The following is a 16,552-nucleotide window of genomic DNA, read 5'->3' on the forward strand; positions in this document are numbered from 1 at the left end:
CCACTGGAGAGATTCCCTCATCCTGCATCTGCTGCAGAGCTGCAGGATTTCCCTAACGATTCCTGTAGGAGTGGAGTTAACAGTGCAGACGTGGGAAAAGAGGGTCACCTAACAGTAGGATGGCTACATCAGTAGTATGTAAACAGACAAGGCACTGTCACCCCCACACCACCGTGAACAGGAAGGGCAGAGTGACCAGGCAGACACTAGTGTTTTGGGCCCATCATGTGGTGACCGTGGTTGACAGAGGTCCAGCGCCCAGCCTGGTGACGGAGATGAAGAGTGAGGCTCCGGTCGGCGCTCATCAGAGCCGCGCTCCTCACTCCTCACAGACAACACTGGGGGTGACAGGCAGGCACTGGCTCGCTATACAGACCAGGCTCACTAAAGTCTTTACCAATGGTGACCTGGAATTAATTTAATTCTAATTTTTCTATTATTTAATTAAAAAAAATCATCTGTGAGCTGAACCTAAACACCTGTGTGGTCTCCAAACTGCTACGGGGGTGATTTTCAATATTTTCATTATGTGCGCTCATTTTAAAGCTGTATCTACTATCAGAGAACAGAGGATCCACAATCAGCACCCAACACCCAAATGTTTGGTGAAGCCTGACACCTAATGGTGAAAAATGGGGTACTGAACTGGCCTTCTCTTATTGGCTGGTCTCTTTCCTCTGTGATGTCACCACCTCTTGTACTCTATTCACCTTATCATTTGCCCATATAAAGACGCGTCCGCATAACGTCATTTTGTAATCGTCTTTCCATTTTAGACCCGGAAGTAGATTAGTCCCACCTTTATCATTTTTAGACTTGCCAAAAAGCTGTTTTCAACCAAAAACAAACAAACTGTTATAAAGTTTTAATATTTTTTCAGATGAGAACGTAACATTCCAAATATGTGACCAGTTTATCAGAATAACGCCTATTTGGACATTTTTAACGAGCAGCGAGGAGCGCTGGCTGTGTGACCGGTTGGACTAGCTAGTATTTGTCAACCTACTGTAGGCTACTGGTAGTGAGAAAACACTGTCGACGACGTGCTCTGGTAATAACGTTAAATGCCGACCGGGTACAGCCATCGGCTCCTCGCAGCAGTAACGCTATGAGCATGTAACTGAAGTTGACCGCAGTCAGTGTAGCTGCTGAATGTTGCCAAACTTCATTCACAGTTTATCGATGTTTACCGGCTGGCTAACGCTGAACCGGAAAGAACAAATACAATTGCGTCTTACATGGAAAAGGGAAAAGTGGGCGTGGCAACATAAGGTGAATAGAGGGTGACATCACAGGGCCGGGAGACCAGCCAATAAGAGAAGGTCAGTTCAGTACCCCATTTTTCACCATTAGGTGTCGGGCTTCACAAAACATTTGCGGTTTGGGTGTAGTTACACTTTAATGAATGACAATCTGCTGTGAAGCCATGACTCATAACAATAAAACACACTGAGAAGCAGTCAAAGCACATCACCTTGCTACCAGCCACACAACTCAACACAATTGTAAAAAATAAATAAATAATAATAATAATAAAATAAATGCCAGCAAATCTGCTTGATATATTTGCCTTATCAAGGTTGTTTTCTATTGTGATTACATCTTAAAGCACTGACGGGAACTACATTTGAACCCTTTTAAGCTAAATTTGTCCAAGCTACTGATCAGCTCCTGGTGATCATGAGAAGTGGACACTGCTGATTTACACTGGAGCCGCTGGATGTGAAAGACAATCACGGCCATGTTGCCGAGCGTCACGTAGCCTATCTGTTCAAATGCAGATGGAAATCCTCCCTTGTGTAGCACTTAGCGAAAATGTCTTAACATTGATGTTGATGTAAAAAGGACATGTACTGTATGACAGTTAAGACCTTTACCTGAAAAGTTAAATGTTCTCGTAATGAAGTGTTAATTTTATGCTGAAGACAGAATGGATACATTGTTTGGTCAATTGAAAGAAAAATAGTATGTTGCTTGTGAAGACTTAAAAAAAAAGTATTTTGCCCTTCCAATTTTTTTATTTCTACCTTTTATGTTGTGATCTGCCAGAACAAGATGCAATAATTCTCAATATACCTTAATCAAGGTGGACAATTCATGTTTTAAGTGCAATTAATAGTTAATTTGTATAATTTATGATGATGATGGTATCACAGAAACAATTAGAACAATATTTTATCTGCTCATTTGCCTGTGGAGGATGTTACTATTTTCCTTTATGTGTTGTGTTCCATGGTTTGTTATGTGTTACACTGACAGTGAACCTGCAGTAACATGAGTGCAAGATATCACATCAAAAAGCAGCAGAGAATGCATCCATCCAGACACCTCAGGAATGACCCCTGCTGGATATCTCAGCCAATACAATCAACTTGACAATTTTAACCATGACAATCTGCATAACGAACCCAATTTCCTGGGACAAGCACTCATTTCCCTGGGACAATGGAGAATGAAGCTGTGTATAGAAACGGTATTTCCAGATATGTTAGTGTATAAAATAGAAATACAAAGAGTTCGGAAGGGAGACCATTCAGGTCAAGCGACAAGCATGTTCATTTTGTTGTGGTTTATGTGCACTGTTTATCTCAAGGGGGTAATGAACCCATGAATTCATTAAAAAGTATGTAAGTCTCCTCTGAGGAGAGAAAAATGACTCTGTTGGATTCAGGAATGCAGTAAATTAATGCAAAATATTGCATCAAACTTGTATTTGACTTGTATTGCAATTAATACAAAAATAGGAAGGCTTTCGAAGGGGAAAACAGTTATTTATTAAAGGTGGCATACTTGTGTATTGTACTGTGTTGTTTTTTTATTCATGAATTAAAGTTTAATAAAACTCAGCTGTTTAGTTTGGCATATTCATTTTGTTTAATTCAGATAGAACTATTGACCTGACCTTTTTTTGGGGAGGGGGGGGGGCATCATTACCTTGACTTGATCAATCAATTAATGTCTCTAAAATACAGTGATGCTTACGTCCTTTTTTTGCAAGTCCAAGTCAAGTCTCAAGTCTTTGAGCTATACTCCAAGTCAAGTTTCCAGTCTCTTATGGATGAGCGTTCTATCAGCTGCATCTGATCCGCACATCTCTTTTTCGGGCAGGTGTGTCGGACAGGAAGAAAGTGTCCATAAAATGTAAAAAGGGAGTACCGCACACCGTCCAAACTTGCGATAAAGGATTTATTTTGTGACGTTTTGGTCACCGACCTTTTTCAAACCAATTTTGGTTGATTTGTTTGAAAAAGGTCGGTGACCGAAACGTCACAAAATAAATTATTTATTGCAAGTTTGGACGGTGTGCGGGACTCCCTTTTTACAATGCACCAAAAAATAAAATAAAAAATAAAGATTGTTCACAAGTCCCAAACCTCAAGTCCAACTCAAGTCTCAAGTATTTGAGGACAAGTCTCAAGTCGTGTGTGTGACTTAAATGCGACTCAAGTCCAAGTCTCAAGTCACAGTCATCATCTCTGCTAAAATATGCAGGATCAAGTCTGTCAAAGTGGTATCGTTTTGTCAACCAATGTGATATGGATTTAAATGACGAATGCCAAAATTTACTGTGTTTTGAATTTTGTTTTAATAATCAATGGATGCCACTTTTTCCAACTCGTGAATATCTCTAATTTCAGACCAAAACTCTTCAAAATCAGATGAGTGGTTCAATGCATCCATTTTCTTATTTACTGTGCATATGCTAGACACGTTTATGCTGAGTCTAGTGCAGTTACAATCAATTTGATTTCCATGAAAAATCATAAAAACAGCCTTGTGATGTCGACAGTTTAATGCACCGTCTATACACTTCTATACACAAGCCATGGGAAAATCATTCTTAGTACTTGTCGACCCTTCTTAGCATAGACCAGACCATTAGCCAAAATGTCTTAAATCCTATCTCCACCCCCACATCATCCCACCTACCAAATAACTCTTAAGTAGCTGATAAGGATCCTCTCAACATCATCATCAAATAGTACAGTACTCAGTTCTTAGTATTGTGAATGCCACAGATACCAAGTTGGAGCCAATACTCAATACGGCTCATACCACTGCAGCTCTAGATACAGTAGAAGCACATGTATACAGACGTGTGGGTCATCTCATTATAAAAAGCAAGCTGGAAGCTGGCTGAGATAAAGAGACGTGGAGAACGACAACATTTGATGGAATGCCTAAATATAGAGAATATAGTAGACCTCTGACTAACATGACATTCAAACGCAATTCCGACAGAGCTATGAAGCAGTTTTCAACTTGGGTATTTTCAAGTCCTGCTCTGCCAAGTCTGGACCAGAGTGAGAGTGCTGCATAGGTTCACTCTCCTGGGCAGCAAATGGTGAAATGGTTCTCACGAACAACAATTAGAGACACATGAACTTAAATATACACTAAAATCATCTAAATACAAAGTCTTAAAATGCATTAGAAAAGTGATCCTAATTAAGGTCTCTCTCTGTAGTCCTTCGCCTAGCAAGTGATGAATGCCGGAGGCTGAGGGTCACCATGAACCAGTCATGGCAGGTAGAGGAGCATATGAGGAGCATTCCCACAGTGAGAGGAGATCGAGAGAAAACAGCACCATCTCCGCTCCCAGAGCAGTTCATCCATGCTGTGCAAATATCCACTATTGATTAATCTTCCTCTATTTTATTTTAATTTTTGTATTTTGTGTCTGTCATAGTCCCCTCACAGCTGCCTCTTCACCACAAAGCCATGTTTTCAATTTGAGCAAAACCTGGGTCGTCCCTGAGCTTCCAGTACGTTCCGTTGGTCAGCCACACATCACGCCCGCTGGAGTCTTTGGCTTTCCTGGAGAAGAGGAACGGGAGCGTTTACAGCGATTAGTATTGGTAGTATTTCATGGATTTGCACATGGAACATGGTGCTGTAAGAAAACAGTACAATATTCCATGATATGTTTGTAACTTCGATAAAGAGGTTAACTGGTTACGGTAATGAGTCATGGAAGATTATCAGCTCAACAAGAAGTCAATATATAATCAAAGTTTAATCAAGACCACAAAGTTAACGTTCATTGTTTAATCATGAGCTTAAGAAGGTTCCTACATTTACTTAAAATATAAATCAAACTGCATACATCACGTTTTATTTACCGGTAATGGATTTCAAGGGAATTTTTCTTACAACAATGACAGAAAAAAAAATCCATACATTAAGCACGCAATACGGGAAAAATCACATCATCAACAACAACATTCATCGCAGTTGGTCATTATAATAACTCACTTGAAAAAACGTGGAATATGATCCTCTCCCCTTTTGGACAGCTCCTTCCTCCGCTCCCTCTGCATTTCCTCCACCTCATCTTTTTTTCTGTCTGATTCATCCACCCTCCCCTCTTCCAGCATCCTATGAAGAGGGGGAGACAGATTTCATGCTTGGGGGGGTGGTGGGGGGGGTAGTATCACTCATGATATTGAAAATGTGCCCGTGCTTTATTTACAGACTCGGTTTCTCTGCACACGTGCAGTTTTGTCGGTGTCTTGCAGAAGCATCTTCGAAAAGACGATATTATCTCTGCACACCGACCTCTCCAAATTCTGTTAGCGTTCCTCACCTTTGGTCCGGACGCAGGCGGCTGTCGGTAGGCGGCAGGAATGGCTCCAGGTCGGGGCTCAGTTCGTTCAGCTCCAGTGCGAAGGTGGAGAAGCCATAGTACAGCAAGTAATCGTCTGGCTGGGGATCTGTGGAGGGACAGGCGCCTCTCTGGTGAGCCGATGCACAAACGCGACACTTGGCTTTGTGCTGATTGGTAGCACTGGAAGCGGGAGGGATCGATTCTCTGATTTCAGTTTCATTTAAAAGAGACAATCGAAAAGTAGATCCTTTTTAATCTGTCTAATGACTTCAACTGCAACCAGCAAAAACCACAAAGTGGGCAAACTAAATCAAATCAGGTACATCTATACTATAATGACGATAGCGTCTGTCTCTCTGTCAAATCAGGTACATAATCAAAAAGAGAATAGAAGTGTGCATGACACTCAATCTATTCTCCCTGGTGTGGCATGATCTCATTGAGGCTGAACGAAGGTCAAAGGTCAAATGAAGGTATAACAAGAAGAAGAAGCAAACTCACTTGGCTTCCAGATGCATTTTGGAGTGGGCAGGGTGTCACAGAAGATGCCCTCATGCCACAGGCCTCCAAACCGGTGAATGACATTTGCACTCTGGTCCAGCACTGTGCCCTGCACCTCATTCTTGTTCGTATCTGAACCCCAATAACGAGACTACAACAAGCAAACAAAACAAGTCATTTGACACGCCATACTGGAAGGGCACACAGGCGACAAAATAATCAAGCTGTCCTAAAACTACCGGGCAGCCATATTGGTTGATCTTACATGTAGCACTTTTCAAGTGTTTGCACTCACCTTGACAAAGGTGATCTTACAGGTGCAGACGTCGCTATTGAGGTTGCGGATTGTGACCTCGCCATAATGCTCCAGGTAGCGCTGCTGACTCAGCACATTATGGATGCACGTCACGACTTTGTTCCATTCATAGTGCTCTCCATACCTAGGCAAAATACCATGAGTCATTCATAGTGCTCTCCATACCTAGGCAAAATACCACGAGTCATTCATAGTGCTCTCCATACCTAGGCAAAATACCACGAGTCATTCATAGTGCTCTCCATACCTAGGCAAAATACCACGAGTCATTCATAGTGCTCTCCATACCTAGGCAAAATACCACGAGTCATTCATAGTGCTCTCCATACCTAGGCAAAATACCACGAGTCATTCATAGTGCTCTCCATACCTAGGCAAAATACCACGAGTCATTCATAGTGCTCTCCATGACTAGACAAAATACCATGATTCAAGAAATGCAATATATTATTCCGATATCAACATGTGCCATTGCAATGCAATAATGTGTACATCACTTCAAAAAACTGCCAATCACAGTCAAAAGCCCATCATCATGCTATCAGATCAGAGTCATCAGCTACACAGTCACTCAGGCAATTCCGGTTCCAGAGCTCAAGGCCTCATAGGTTGAGGCGATGTCTCGTCATAGACGCTGGGTTAGCTGGCTCAGCCTGGCTGGGGGCGTGGTCAGGGTGGGGTAAATCCTCCCGTTCTATCCATTCAGCAAAGTTAGAATTTAGCTGCTAGCCTAGCCCAGGCAGACACGATCGGGGGACTTAACCACCGCAGTAAACGCACATCTGAACAGACGTCTTGTGTTCTGCTCTAGAATCCCCAAACCTGTAGTTCAGAGCCGCAGCACCGTCCTTTGGTGAGTCAGCACATTGAGATATATGGGCGGTTTTACCCCACTCGCGCGCCAGCCGCATAACATTTTGTGGGCGTTCCCACACATGCCGACTGTGTCTATGGGCGAAATATGGACAGATGATTTGGCTTTGTCTTGTCTGACCTGTCTCACAAAGGCCCCTGAGACGGAAATCTCATTTCAAAAGGGCGGTGATTTATAATGGATTGTGTTGATGCCTCGTCGCTCCCCACTTTTTCTAATGGAGTGATCCTTCATCTTTTTGCATAAAACTATGATTTCCAATTATATTTAATGGCTAATGTCACACCTGATCTCACAGGTATATCTGCAGTAAATTTGCAAACACAGATTGCTATGTCTGAAAATAAAGCCAAATCCTTTACCTTGGGAGAGTGACATTCACCATTCCTGTTGGGACAATCTCCAGAGACTTCCCCCAGAACTTATTTTTCCATCGCTGGTCTGTTTAGGGAGAACAAGGAACAGATGTTGAAAAGAACATACGTACATGTAGAATGGCATCTTAGAAAACATGATCAAAACCAAAGACAGAAGACAGAGGTATCTAGGATTATGACCAATAACCGAAGCACAAAATAGCAACATTTTTGGTTTGATATGAAAATAGCCTCACCTTGCCAAAAGGAGAAGTTCTCTGAGTCTGCATGGCAGGCAGAGATGGGGGGATGGTGGCAGACCTGATAAAAGACAAGAGCGGTTACTCCAAGAGAAGAGAAAAAAACATTAGTATCTCAGCTGCAAGATCATCTTTGTCTCATTCACTTAGATTCAGAAAAACATTGTTCCGACTCTCAGGTCTAACTGGCTGAGTTGTGCTTGTTGTTGTAAAATACCCCCCCAAAAATGCACCCCTGTGACCGCATAACGGTTCATTGAAGTATTTATGTGCTACAAAAATCACCACACACATGTGCTCATGTGTTGCTTAGCAGCCACTTTGTTTTGCTACTGTTCAAGAACTACATTGCTGGACAAAGGGTGGCTAGCTAAATAACATTATTTTCATTAAATTGTTATCAATTAAATATTACATATTTATTTGAACATTTGTGTTCTTTCTTTTTAATACCATGACGTGTTACCACTTTTTTTTTTTTTTTTTTTAATAAAAGCAATAATCCACACCATGCTGACTCCAATTTGCACCTAAGCGCAGCCTTTAGTGGGCATTTTGTATTCATTTTCAAAGAGGGATCATGGGGTGGTGAAATTGTCATTTTCCTTCACTTTTAAGGATAAAGGAGGACAGATTTAATCATGTGTGGGCCGGAGCTTCTAGGCTTCCGAGATCTGAACGTTAACCCCATGCAAAACGAGCCTTTAGATCAGTTTCCAGTTGTGTGGAGTGGGCAGAGAGAAGTGTCATGCTCCTGTACCTGCTCACTGATGAGGCGGAAGCCCCTGTCCTCACTCATATATTCGTAGGTCTCGCCCAGCACCGGGTTAAAGGGCTTGTAGCGGTTTCGGAACGTAGCCGTTGAATAGCCAGAGATCGCAAAGGCAGCAATGTAGACCTGCAAGAGATCAAACACGAAGACATCACTGCTCATGTTCGCCATTTCAAGCAGGTGCATAATATACAGATAGAACCACTACTACAACAAGACTGACCCCCCCGTTTTTTTTTTATATATATATATATTTTTTTTTATTCTTCCTCCATCCTATGAGAGATGTGCCTGACCAGACTATCTGTGGTGAATACGCTCTACACAGGCTTAGCTGCAGGCAGCCTTACCATCCTCTGGTAGGGGTCTGGTGTGTTGTTGGCCGTGTCCAGCAGCTCACAATACTCCAGCTCCTCACAAAGTCTCTGCAGCAGATTAATGGGCTCATTGAGAGGAGCAGGCATGGACACCCGAGACAGGTCCTTACCTAAGGCAGAAATAACAGAAGGATGATTTTTTTTTAAAAAGTAAAATCGTTTTTTTTTTTTAAATATTTAGTCTACATGAGGATTATGACTATATCAATACAAGCCAAGTCTTAGTCAAGGTAAGGTCCTTGCCTATGTTGTTGTAGAGGATAGCCATGAGGCCCACGTGACTGTTGTCTGGACAGTGCGTGGGCAGTGTAGTTCGGTGTCCGGTGTTCGTGGGAACAATGCTGTTAGGAGTCTTGGAAATGCTGGCGCGGTACTTGCGGGTGGTTGATGCTGTGGTGGTTGGGGAGATGGTAATAATCAAGAGTGAAAATGTTTCTCAAGAACAAGAATGCAATGAGCTCAAGAAATGACATTTCCATCCAGACTGCAACAAAAAACATGTTAATTTATGATGACAACGATTATTCTTTAATAGTTCCTCACAAGGCTCAAAGGTTCCTGGTAGAACCATCACCAACTAAACAACCAATGACTCTTCCAGACCTCATTAATGTTCTTAATGTTCTAACCCTAACCCAGACGACCAGATCACAGCATACCTATAGAGGCCATTTACACCTGGCACTAACATGCGGTTTCTGTGATCAGATTACAATCAGATAGTGCTTGACCGCATTGAGGATGGTGCCGGTGTACATCCCAGTACCCACCATGGCCCTCCTCAGGCTCGGAGTTGCTGGTGCTGGCGTCACTAAGTCCCGATTCGTCAGAAACCACAGAGGAGCTGCCGCAAAGGACGTCGTCACTGGCGTCGAAATACTCCGCAGACGAGTCGGCTACTGAGGGCGCGCCGTGGGATGAACACCTCGCTGCTGCAGGCTGAAGAGGGGGAGAGAGTGTTTTTTTTTACTTAAAAAAAAACTTTAATTAAACGTTGTTTGTTCACAGCGTTACAGACACATTTAAAAGAGTCAGGGTGGGACTGTTCACATGAGCACAATAGCCTACTAAAAATCATCCACCTAATGAATCATCCACTACTGAACAAATGGCATCATTATCACACCACTGATGCACAAATACACGCATGCTGTTCATTCATTTATGAAACTTAAAATCAATTAAGACTCGAGCCTTTACGAGAGAAATGAACATAGGAACTATCTCTACCACACAATTTTCCTTCTAATGTGTTTTTCCTGGTCATATATTGGCTTCACCAACAATTCAATTCAAAAGTTGCCACTTCATTGCACTCGTTTTTCTTGTAACCTGCCCCAAAAATAAAGGCAGTCTGTGGGGGGGAGGGGGGAGAGAGAGAGAGAGAGACAGAGAGAGATAGAGAGAGAGACAGAGAGAGAGAGAGAGAGAGAGAGAGAGAGAGAGAGAGAGAGAGCAAGAAAACCACAAGCTTCAGAAACCACAACGGAAAAGGTGTCAGAGGACGGCACACGTTCGCCAATGTCAGATGCATGCAGCCTTACCTCGGCCAGGGTGTTAGACTGGTGGATATTATTACTTCCAAAGAGTTCTTGCAGCCTCTGGCGCTCCTGGCTCAGGCTTTCATGCACTGACTTCAAGGACGTAAGCACTGAGGGGGATGAGAGCACAATTTCAACGCATATTCATTAAGAGTCGCAGGTGTCTTTTAACGTGGGAGGTGGTGTTTTTATCTCTCTCTTAATCTCTCTATCTCTGTGTACCTCTCTCTGTCTGACTTTGTCCCTTTCCTTCTTTTATTTTTTTCTGAATTTACCCCCCTATTTTCTCCCCAAATGTACTTGGCCAATTTTCCTCCTGCTGCCCCGGTCGCTGCTCCACCCTCTGCCGATCTGGGGAGAGCCGTAGACTAGCACCATGCTTCCTCCGACACATGCGCAGTTGCCAGCCACTTCTTTTCACCTGACAGCAGGGAGCTTCAACGGCAAGATGTAGCATATGGGAGGAACACCAGCTTCTGCCCCGAACAGGGGTGCCTCCTCCGACCAGAGGAGGCGCTAGTGCAGCGACCAGGACACATACCCCTAATCCGGCTTCCCACCTACAGACACAGCCAATCGTGCCTGAATGGACGCCCGACCAAGCCGGAGGTAACACGGGGGCTTGCGTCCCTTTCCTTCTTACGCTTGTCTGGGATTTTGTTGATCTACCTGCCTGCCTGTCCATCTCTCCATGGTTCTGACCTCAGAGGAACACTACTTGCCTGAGTTTATATACTGTATGTGTCTATCTGTTTCTCTGACCTCGTAGGGACATGGTGCAGATGTCCTGTTGGATCTTCTTGCCCTCGGGCGATGTGACAGTGGGAGGGGACAGCTGGGAGTAGACATAGTCTGGGATGGACGGGACTGACGCACCAAGGTGGGACGAGGTGCTCAAGTGGCTGGAGGACAGCTGTGAGGTGGATGGAAGAGGTTGGACAATTGATCAGGGCTGAGTCATTGGTTAATTTGACAGTATTTTGTTTTCTGTTAATTGACGCATAAGCTTGTAATTGTGAAACCATCACTGTTCTGTTATCTAGTTATATAGGTTTGTCTGATTCATTTAATCATTTTACAATTCAAATGTAGCTGTAAATCCAAATACCATTGCTATGCTCTATTTTATGGGTTCTATGTTTTGGATATTGAATATAATAAGTGCTACATAAGTGGGACTTCCACTATGGTTATATGCAATCAAAACAAAGTGCATGTTGTATACTCTTAAAAGGCTGTCTCATGTTCTGCTCATTGGTGACTCACCGATTTAGTAATCCCACGAATAGGCTTTGGATTAGAGAAAGAGCCCAAAATGTTACTGGAGGGTTGGGATGTCAAATATAAAAAAAACATTGTGTTTCTACAAATTACAAGTTGACTGGTGGTACAACTGAATACGAATGTACAGAGCAACGTCAAAGAACATCCATGAGTCAAAGCCAAAAAGCCTTCGTATTTGACTTTTGACCATCTAAATCCTAGCAGAGAGAGTAGAGAAGTAGGTTACACACCTTTCTTACCATTCCCAGGGCCTCCACTCTGGACAGTGTGTGGGAGTGGCCCCACATCTTCCCTGACCTGGACTTCTTTGGCTTCTCAAGTGAGATATTCTGCATGGAAATAAAGAAAATATGATAGACTATTGATTGATTGATTGATTGACTTTATTAATGGATATAGAGACAACAACAAGATCCAAGGGATAGCATGTAAAAGTGTAAACACTTATTTCCAACATGGTCCCCGATGTTCTAAAAACAGCACAGACAATAACAGAAAACATATACGGTAGTCATCTAAAAATCTGTATCAAAAATCCCCATCACAAACATAAAATAGATTTAGACACCAATAAATATGGTACTTGAAAAGAACCTATCCTAAAATCATCCATTATTAGTCACACTCAAAATTGCATTAGAAACTACATAAACACACTTAAAAAAGAATGACAATCATCACAGTAAAACACATTACTCACTATGCCCATCAATCAAATTATGTTCATGTGCCCAGACAAGGGGAGCGATCACCTGAGTCAGCCTGGTGACACCTACCTGTACGCTGATGATGCGCTGCAGGTCTCCGTTACTGAAAGTCTGTCCCGCCTCCAGGGCCTGCAGCCGTTGGACCAAGCTGTTCAACTCGGACAGGTCCAAATGGCACCGGTTCAGCTCTGGAAGTATAGGTCATATCTTTAGTGGAGTCCTCTTACACTTCTTTTGAGATCATCTACCTTTTTGGCTCACTCTTCCTGGCCCTGCCTTGTCTACATCTAATTCAGTTAGTGATTTCCTACATTTCCCAGAATGCCTTTCAACAACCCAGCGAACATGGCTGAAAGTAGTTGCATTGCGTACGTATAGGTGGAGAGAGCAATAGCGATATAGTAAGAGCAAGAGAGTGAGTTTTTCCGGTTGAGAAAAAGGGAAAGTCTGAAAATGCAATGTGTTGTGGCTGCATTGTATTCTGGAGCTCTCTGGGATGGGATTTCTCCCTGTATGAGTGCGTTTACATGCAGACAATAAACAGTTTATTAGCGGATTTCTGGAGTTACCTGATTATTCAAATGGTCATGTAAACAGCATAAACCGATAAGCTTTATCCGTTTATGGCCGTTATCGGGTTATGAATAAACCGATAAACATACCTAGGTTTTTGGCCAATAACCCGTCTTTTGAGTGCATGTATACAGCGTATCAGGTTTCTTGTAGGTTTATACATCTGCACATGTACAAGTTGCATGTAAAAAGTTGAATTACCGCCGCCTTCTGGAGAGAAATCCGACTAATTGACTGAATCATGTAAACCCGGATTTTTCCTATTGTTGGATTATTAAAGTGCATGTAAACGCAGAAATCTGATTATTGCCATAAACTGATTACTCACAGTTATCAGTTTATTGGTGTGCATGTAAACGCACTCTGATTGTCAGTGCAGTCTATAAATAAACTCTTTGATTCTGAGGGACTGACACTAAAACCTGGTGATTTTAGATGTACCTTGAGCACAGCTGTCTGGATTGTGACTGTGTTGCAGCCAGGCAGACACCTTGCCATTCACAACGGTGTTGGGTGAGGGCAGCACCCCAGACACTGCAGCCATGTCCCTCATAAAGTTGGGGGAGGAGCTCTGGTAATGTGGATAGCGAGACTGAGGAGAGAGGAGAGGAGAGGAGAGGAGAGGAGAGGAGAGGAGAGGAGAGGAGAGGAGAGGAGAGGAGAGGAGAGGAGAGGAATATAAGAGAAGAGAGTTAATTGAAGACTCACTTTAAAACAATTATTCAATTGTTCCTTGTTCAACAGTTATACTGTGATTTTTTTTTTTTTATATATAGTATGACAGTATTAATTTTTCAAATACAAGGCAGCTAGTTTTGTTATTTCTTGTGGAGGAAAATCACCCACTTGTAAGGAATATTCTACTACACAAGTTTAATTAGATTGACAACCTAATAATTGATATTTTTGATTGATTAATAATCACCAAATCTCCATTCTTCACAGCCTGTCCAGCCGCAATGCCGTGGGTCAAAGCCTGAACGAAGCTGCTGTGAACATGAGCTACCTCATTCTTCTTGTACATGCGGTGGGCTTGTAGCTTGGTTACCCAGATGTAGAAGAGTTCATGACTCTTTGCCTTGGTGAGAGGGGGAAAAAAGGATCATATCATCTCATTAAACGTCAAACGTTTGTCAAATGACCCTGAAAGTGCATTCCTCCCGTTCACTTAACTTTACCTTCACATGATAGAGGATATCTCCAGCGTCCAAGTCGATCCGATTTGATTTCTTGTTTATCGACATTACTGCAAGGCTAACGTCTAAGGAGCCCTGGACTCTTCCCCTGGAGATCTTTGGAGAGGCAAAGATGTTCAGGTGTTTTCATTTATAATAGTTCATCAAGTGTTGTTATCTAAAATGTACTGTCCACTTACATCTTGTTGATTTTTGTAATACCGCAAGATCCCCGTTTCCAAGACAAAGTATCTCTGAAAAACAGATCAATTTATAAAACCTGATAGGGTGATTTCATTTAGAAAGTCAACATTTAACATGTGTGGCACACTGGATGACAGGACGGGTGGACATCTCACCTTGTGCCAGCCTTTGAGTGGCCACCTCCTCCTCTTGAGCAGGTATCCTTCACAGATCCCTGGGGCCATCATGTCCTGAGGATTGTCACCTCCTACCTGCATGTCCACCTGAAGATCATCGATCACCTCCCAGTCTTTGATGTTCTGTGGACCAACAGGTACGAGATAATTAATGCTTCTTTTAATATGTTTTAATATTTTGTTTTTGTCTTTTTTTGTAGCAATTATCTTTGAATTACCGTACTTGAAATGGAATTGATCCCGCCAGAAAGACTACAGCGAGCACATTAACACACTCATTCATAAAGTGGGTGATATTAAATAAATAGCTTGAAAAATCTAGTCGAGTAAAACAGGAGTGATGATCTACATGCATCGATGCATCACTAGCTCCTTAGCCTGGTAAACCATACTGATCACATGACCTTAGCCTGGTAAACCATACTGATCACATGATCACTAGCTCCTTAGCCTGGTAAACCATACTGATCACATGACCTTACCCTGATAAGCCATACTGATCACATGACCTTAACCTGGTAAACCATACTGATCACATGACCTTAGCCTGGTAAACCATACTGATCACATGACCTTAGCCTGGTAAACCATACTGATCACATGACCTTACCCTGATAAGCCATACTGATCACATGACCTTAACCTGGTAAACCATACTGATCACATGACCTTAGCCTGGTAAACCATACTGATCACATGACCTTAACCTGGTAAACCATACTGATCACATGACCTTAGCCTGGTAAACCATACTGATCACATGACCTTACCCTGATAAGCCATACTGATCACATGACCTTAACCTGGTAAACCATACTGATCACATGACCTTAGCCTGGTAAACCATACTGATCACATGACCTTAACCTGGTAAACCATACTGATCACATGACCTTAGCCTGGTAAACCATACTGATCACATGACCTTAGCCTGGTAAACCATACTGATCACATGACCTTACCCTGATAAGCCATACTGATCACATGACCTTAACCTGATAAGCCATACTGATCACATGACCTTAACCTGGTAAACCATACTGATCACATGACCTTAGCCTGGTAAACCATACTGATCACATGACCTTACCCTGATAAGCCATACTGATCACATGACCTTAACCTGATAAGCCATACTGATCACATGACCTTAGCCTGGTAAACCATACTGATCACATGACCTTAGCCTGGTAAACCATACTGATCACATCAGTATTTTGTAATTTCTGGAAATCGCTGGGAGCGGGCTGGAGGCCAGACTGATCAGCAGAATGAAACAGAATGTGAGTTCATGTGATCAGTATGGTTTACCAGGCTAAGGTCATGTGATCAGTATGGTTTACCAGGCTAAGGTCATGTGATCAGTATGGTTTACCAGGCTAAGGTCATGTGATCAGTATGGTTTACCAGGCTAAGGTCATGTGATCAGTATGGTTTACCAGGCTAAGGTCATGTGATCAGTATGGTTTACCAGGCTACTAGCTGCTGCCTCTCAGATAAAATGGCAAAAGCAATAAGCCAGCAATCGTGGATCTGTCTCACTAATCGGAATGGTTGATGAACAATCAATAAAGTAAAGACATGATATCTCCAAAAAATAACTTCGCCTTGTAAAGGGAATTATTATTATTATATTTTAGGGGGGAAACAACTTAGACACCCGTATTCAACCAGACCACATCACCTTCTGACTCACCTGTCTGGAGTGACGAGATGAGGCGGTGCTGCTGCTCCGGGAGTGGGTGGGCTTGTGCCACGATGGCGGTGTCTTCTCCAGCCCGCTCATCTGTGATTGGCTGTGATTGAGCTCAAACCCGTAGGAATCCAT

General features: G+C 42.7%; 1 protein-coding gene across 1 annotated transcript; it reads right to left on the minus strand.

Annotated features, from left to right (window-relative positions):
- Window positions 1–4,709: 4,709 nt before the first annotated feature.
- osbpl7 (oxysterol binding protein-like 7) lies at window positions 4,710–16,552 on the minus strand (the record flags this gene model as incomplete). Its single annotated transcript, XM_083635416.1, has 22 exons — window positions 4,710–4,818; window positions 5,257–5,379; window positions 5,588–5,714; window positions 6,110–6,260; window positions 6,405–6,549; window positions 7,662–7,740; window positions 7,913–7,976; window positions 8,676–8,813; window positions 9,038–9,174; window positions 9,308–9,454; window positions 9,835–10,003; window positions 10,609–10,715; window positions 11,368–11,518; window positions 11,872–11,895; window positions 12,129–12,218; window positions 12,666–12,784; window positions 13,611–13,761; window positions 14,095–14,247; window positions 14,348–14,461; window positions 14,545–14,598; window positions 14,704–14,847; window positions 16,421–16,552. The coding sequence occupies 22 exons, from the start codon at window positions 16,550–16,552 to the stop codon at window positions 4,710–4,712; spliced, it is 2,628 nt and encodes an 875-aa protein (XP_083491542.1).

This window comes from Poromitra crassiceps (assembly GCF_964638095.1).
Source record: "Poromitra crassiceps genome assembly, chromosome: 4".
Lineage (NCBI taxonomy): Eukaryota > Metazoa > Chordata > Actinopteri > Beryciformes > Melamphaidae > Poromitra > Poromitra crassiceps.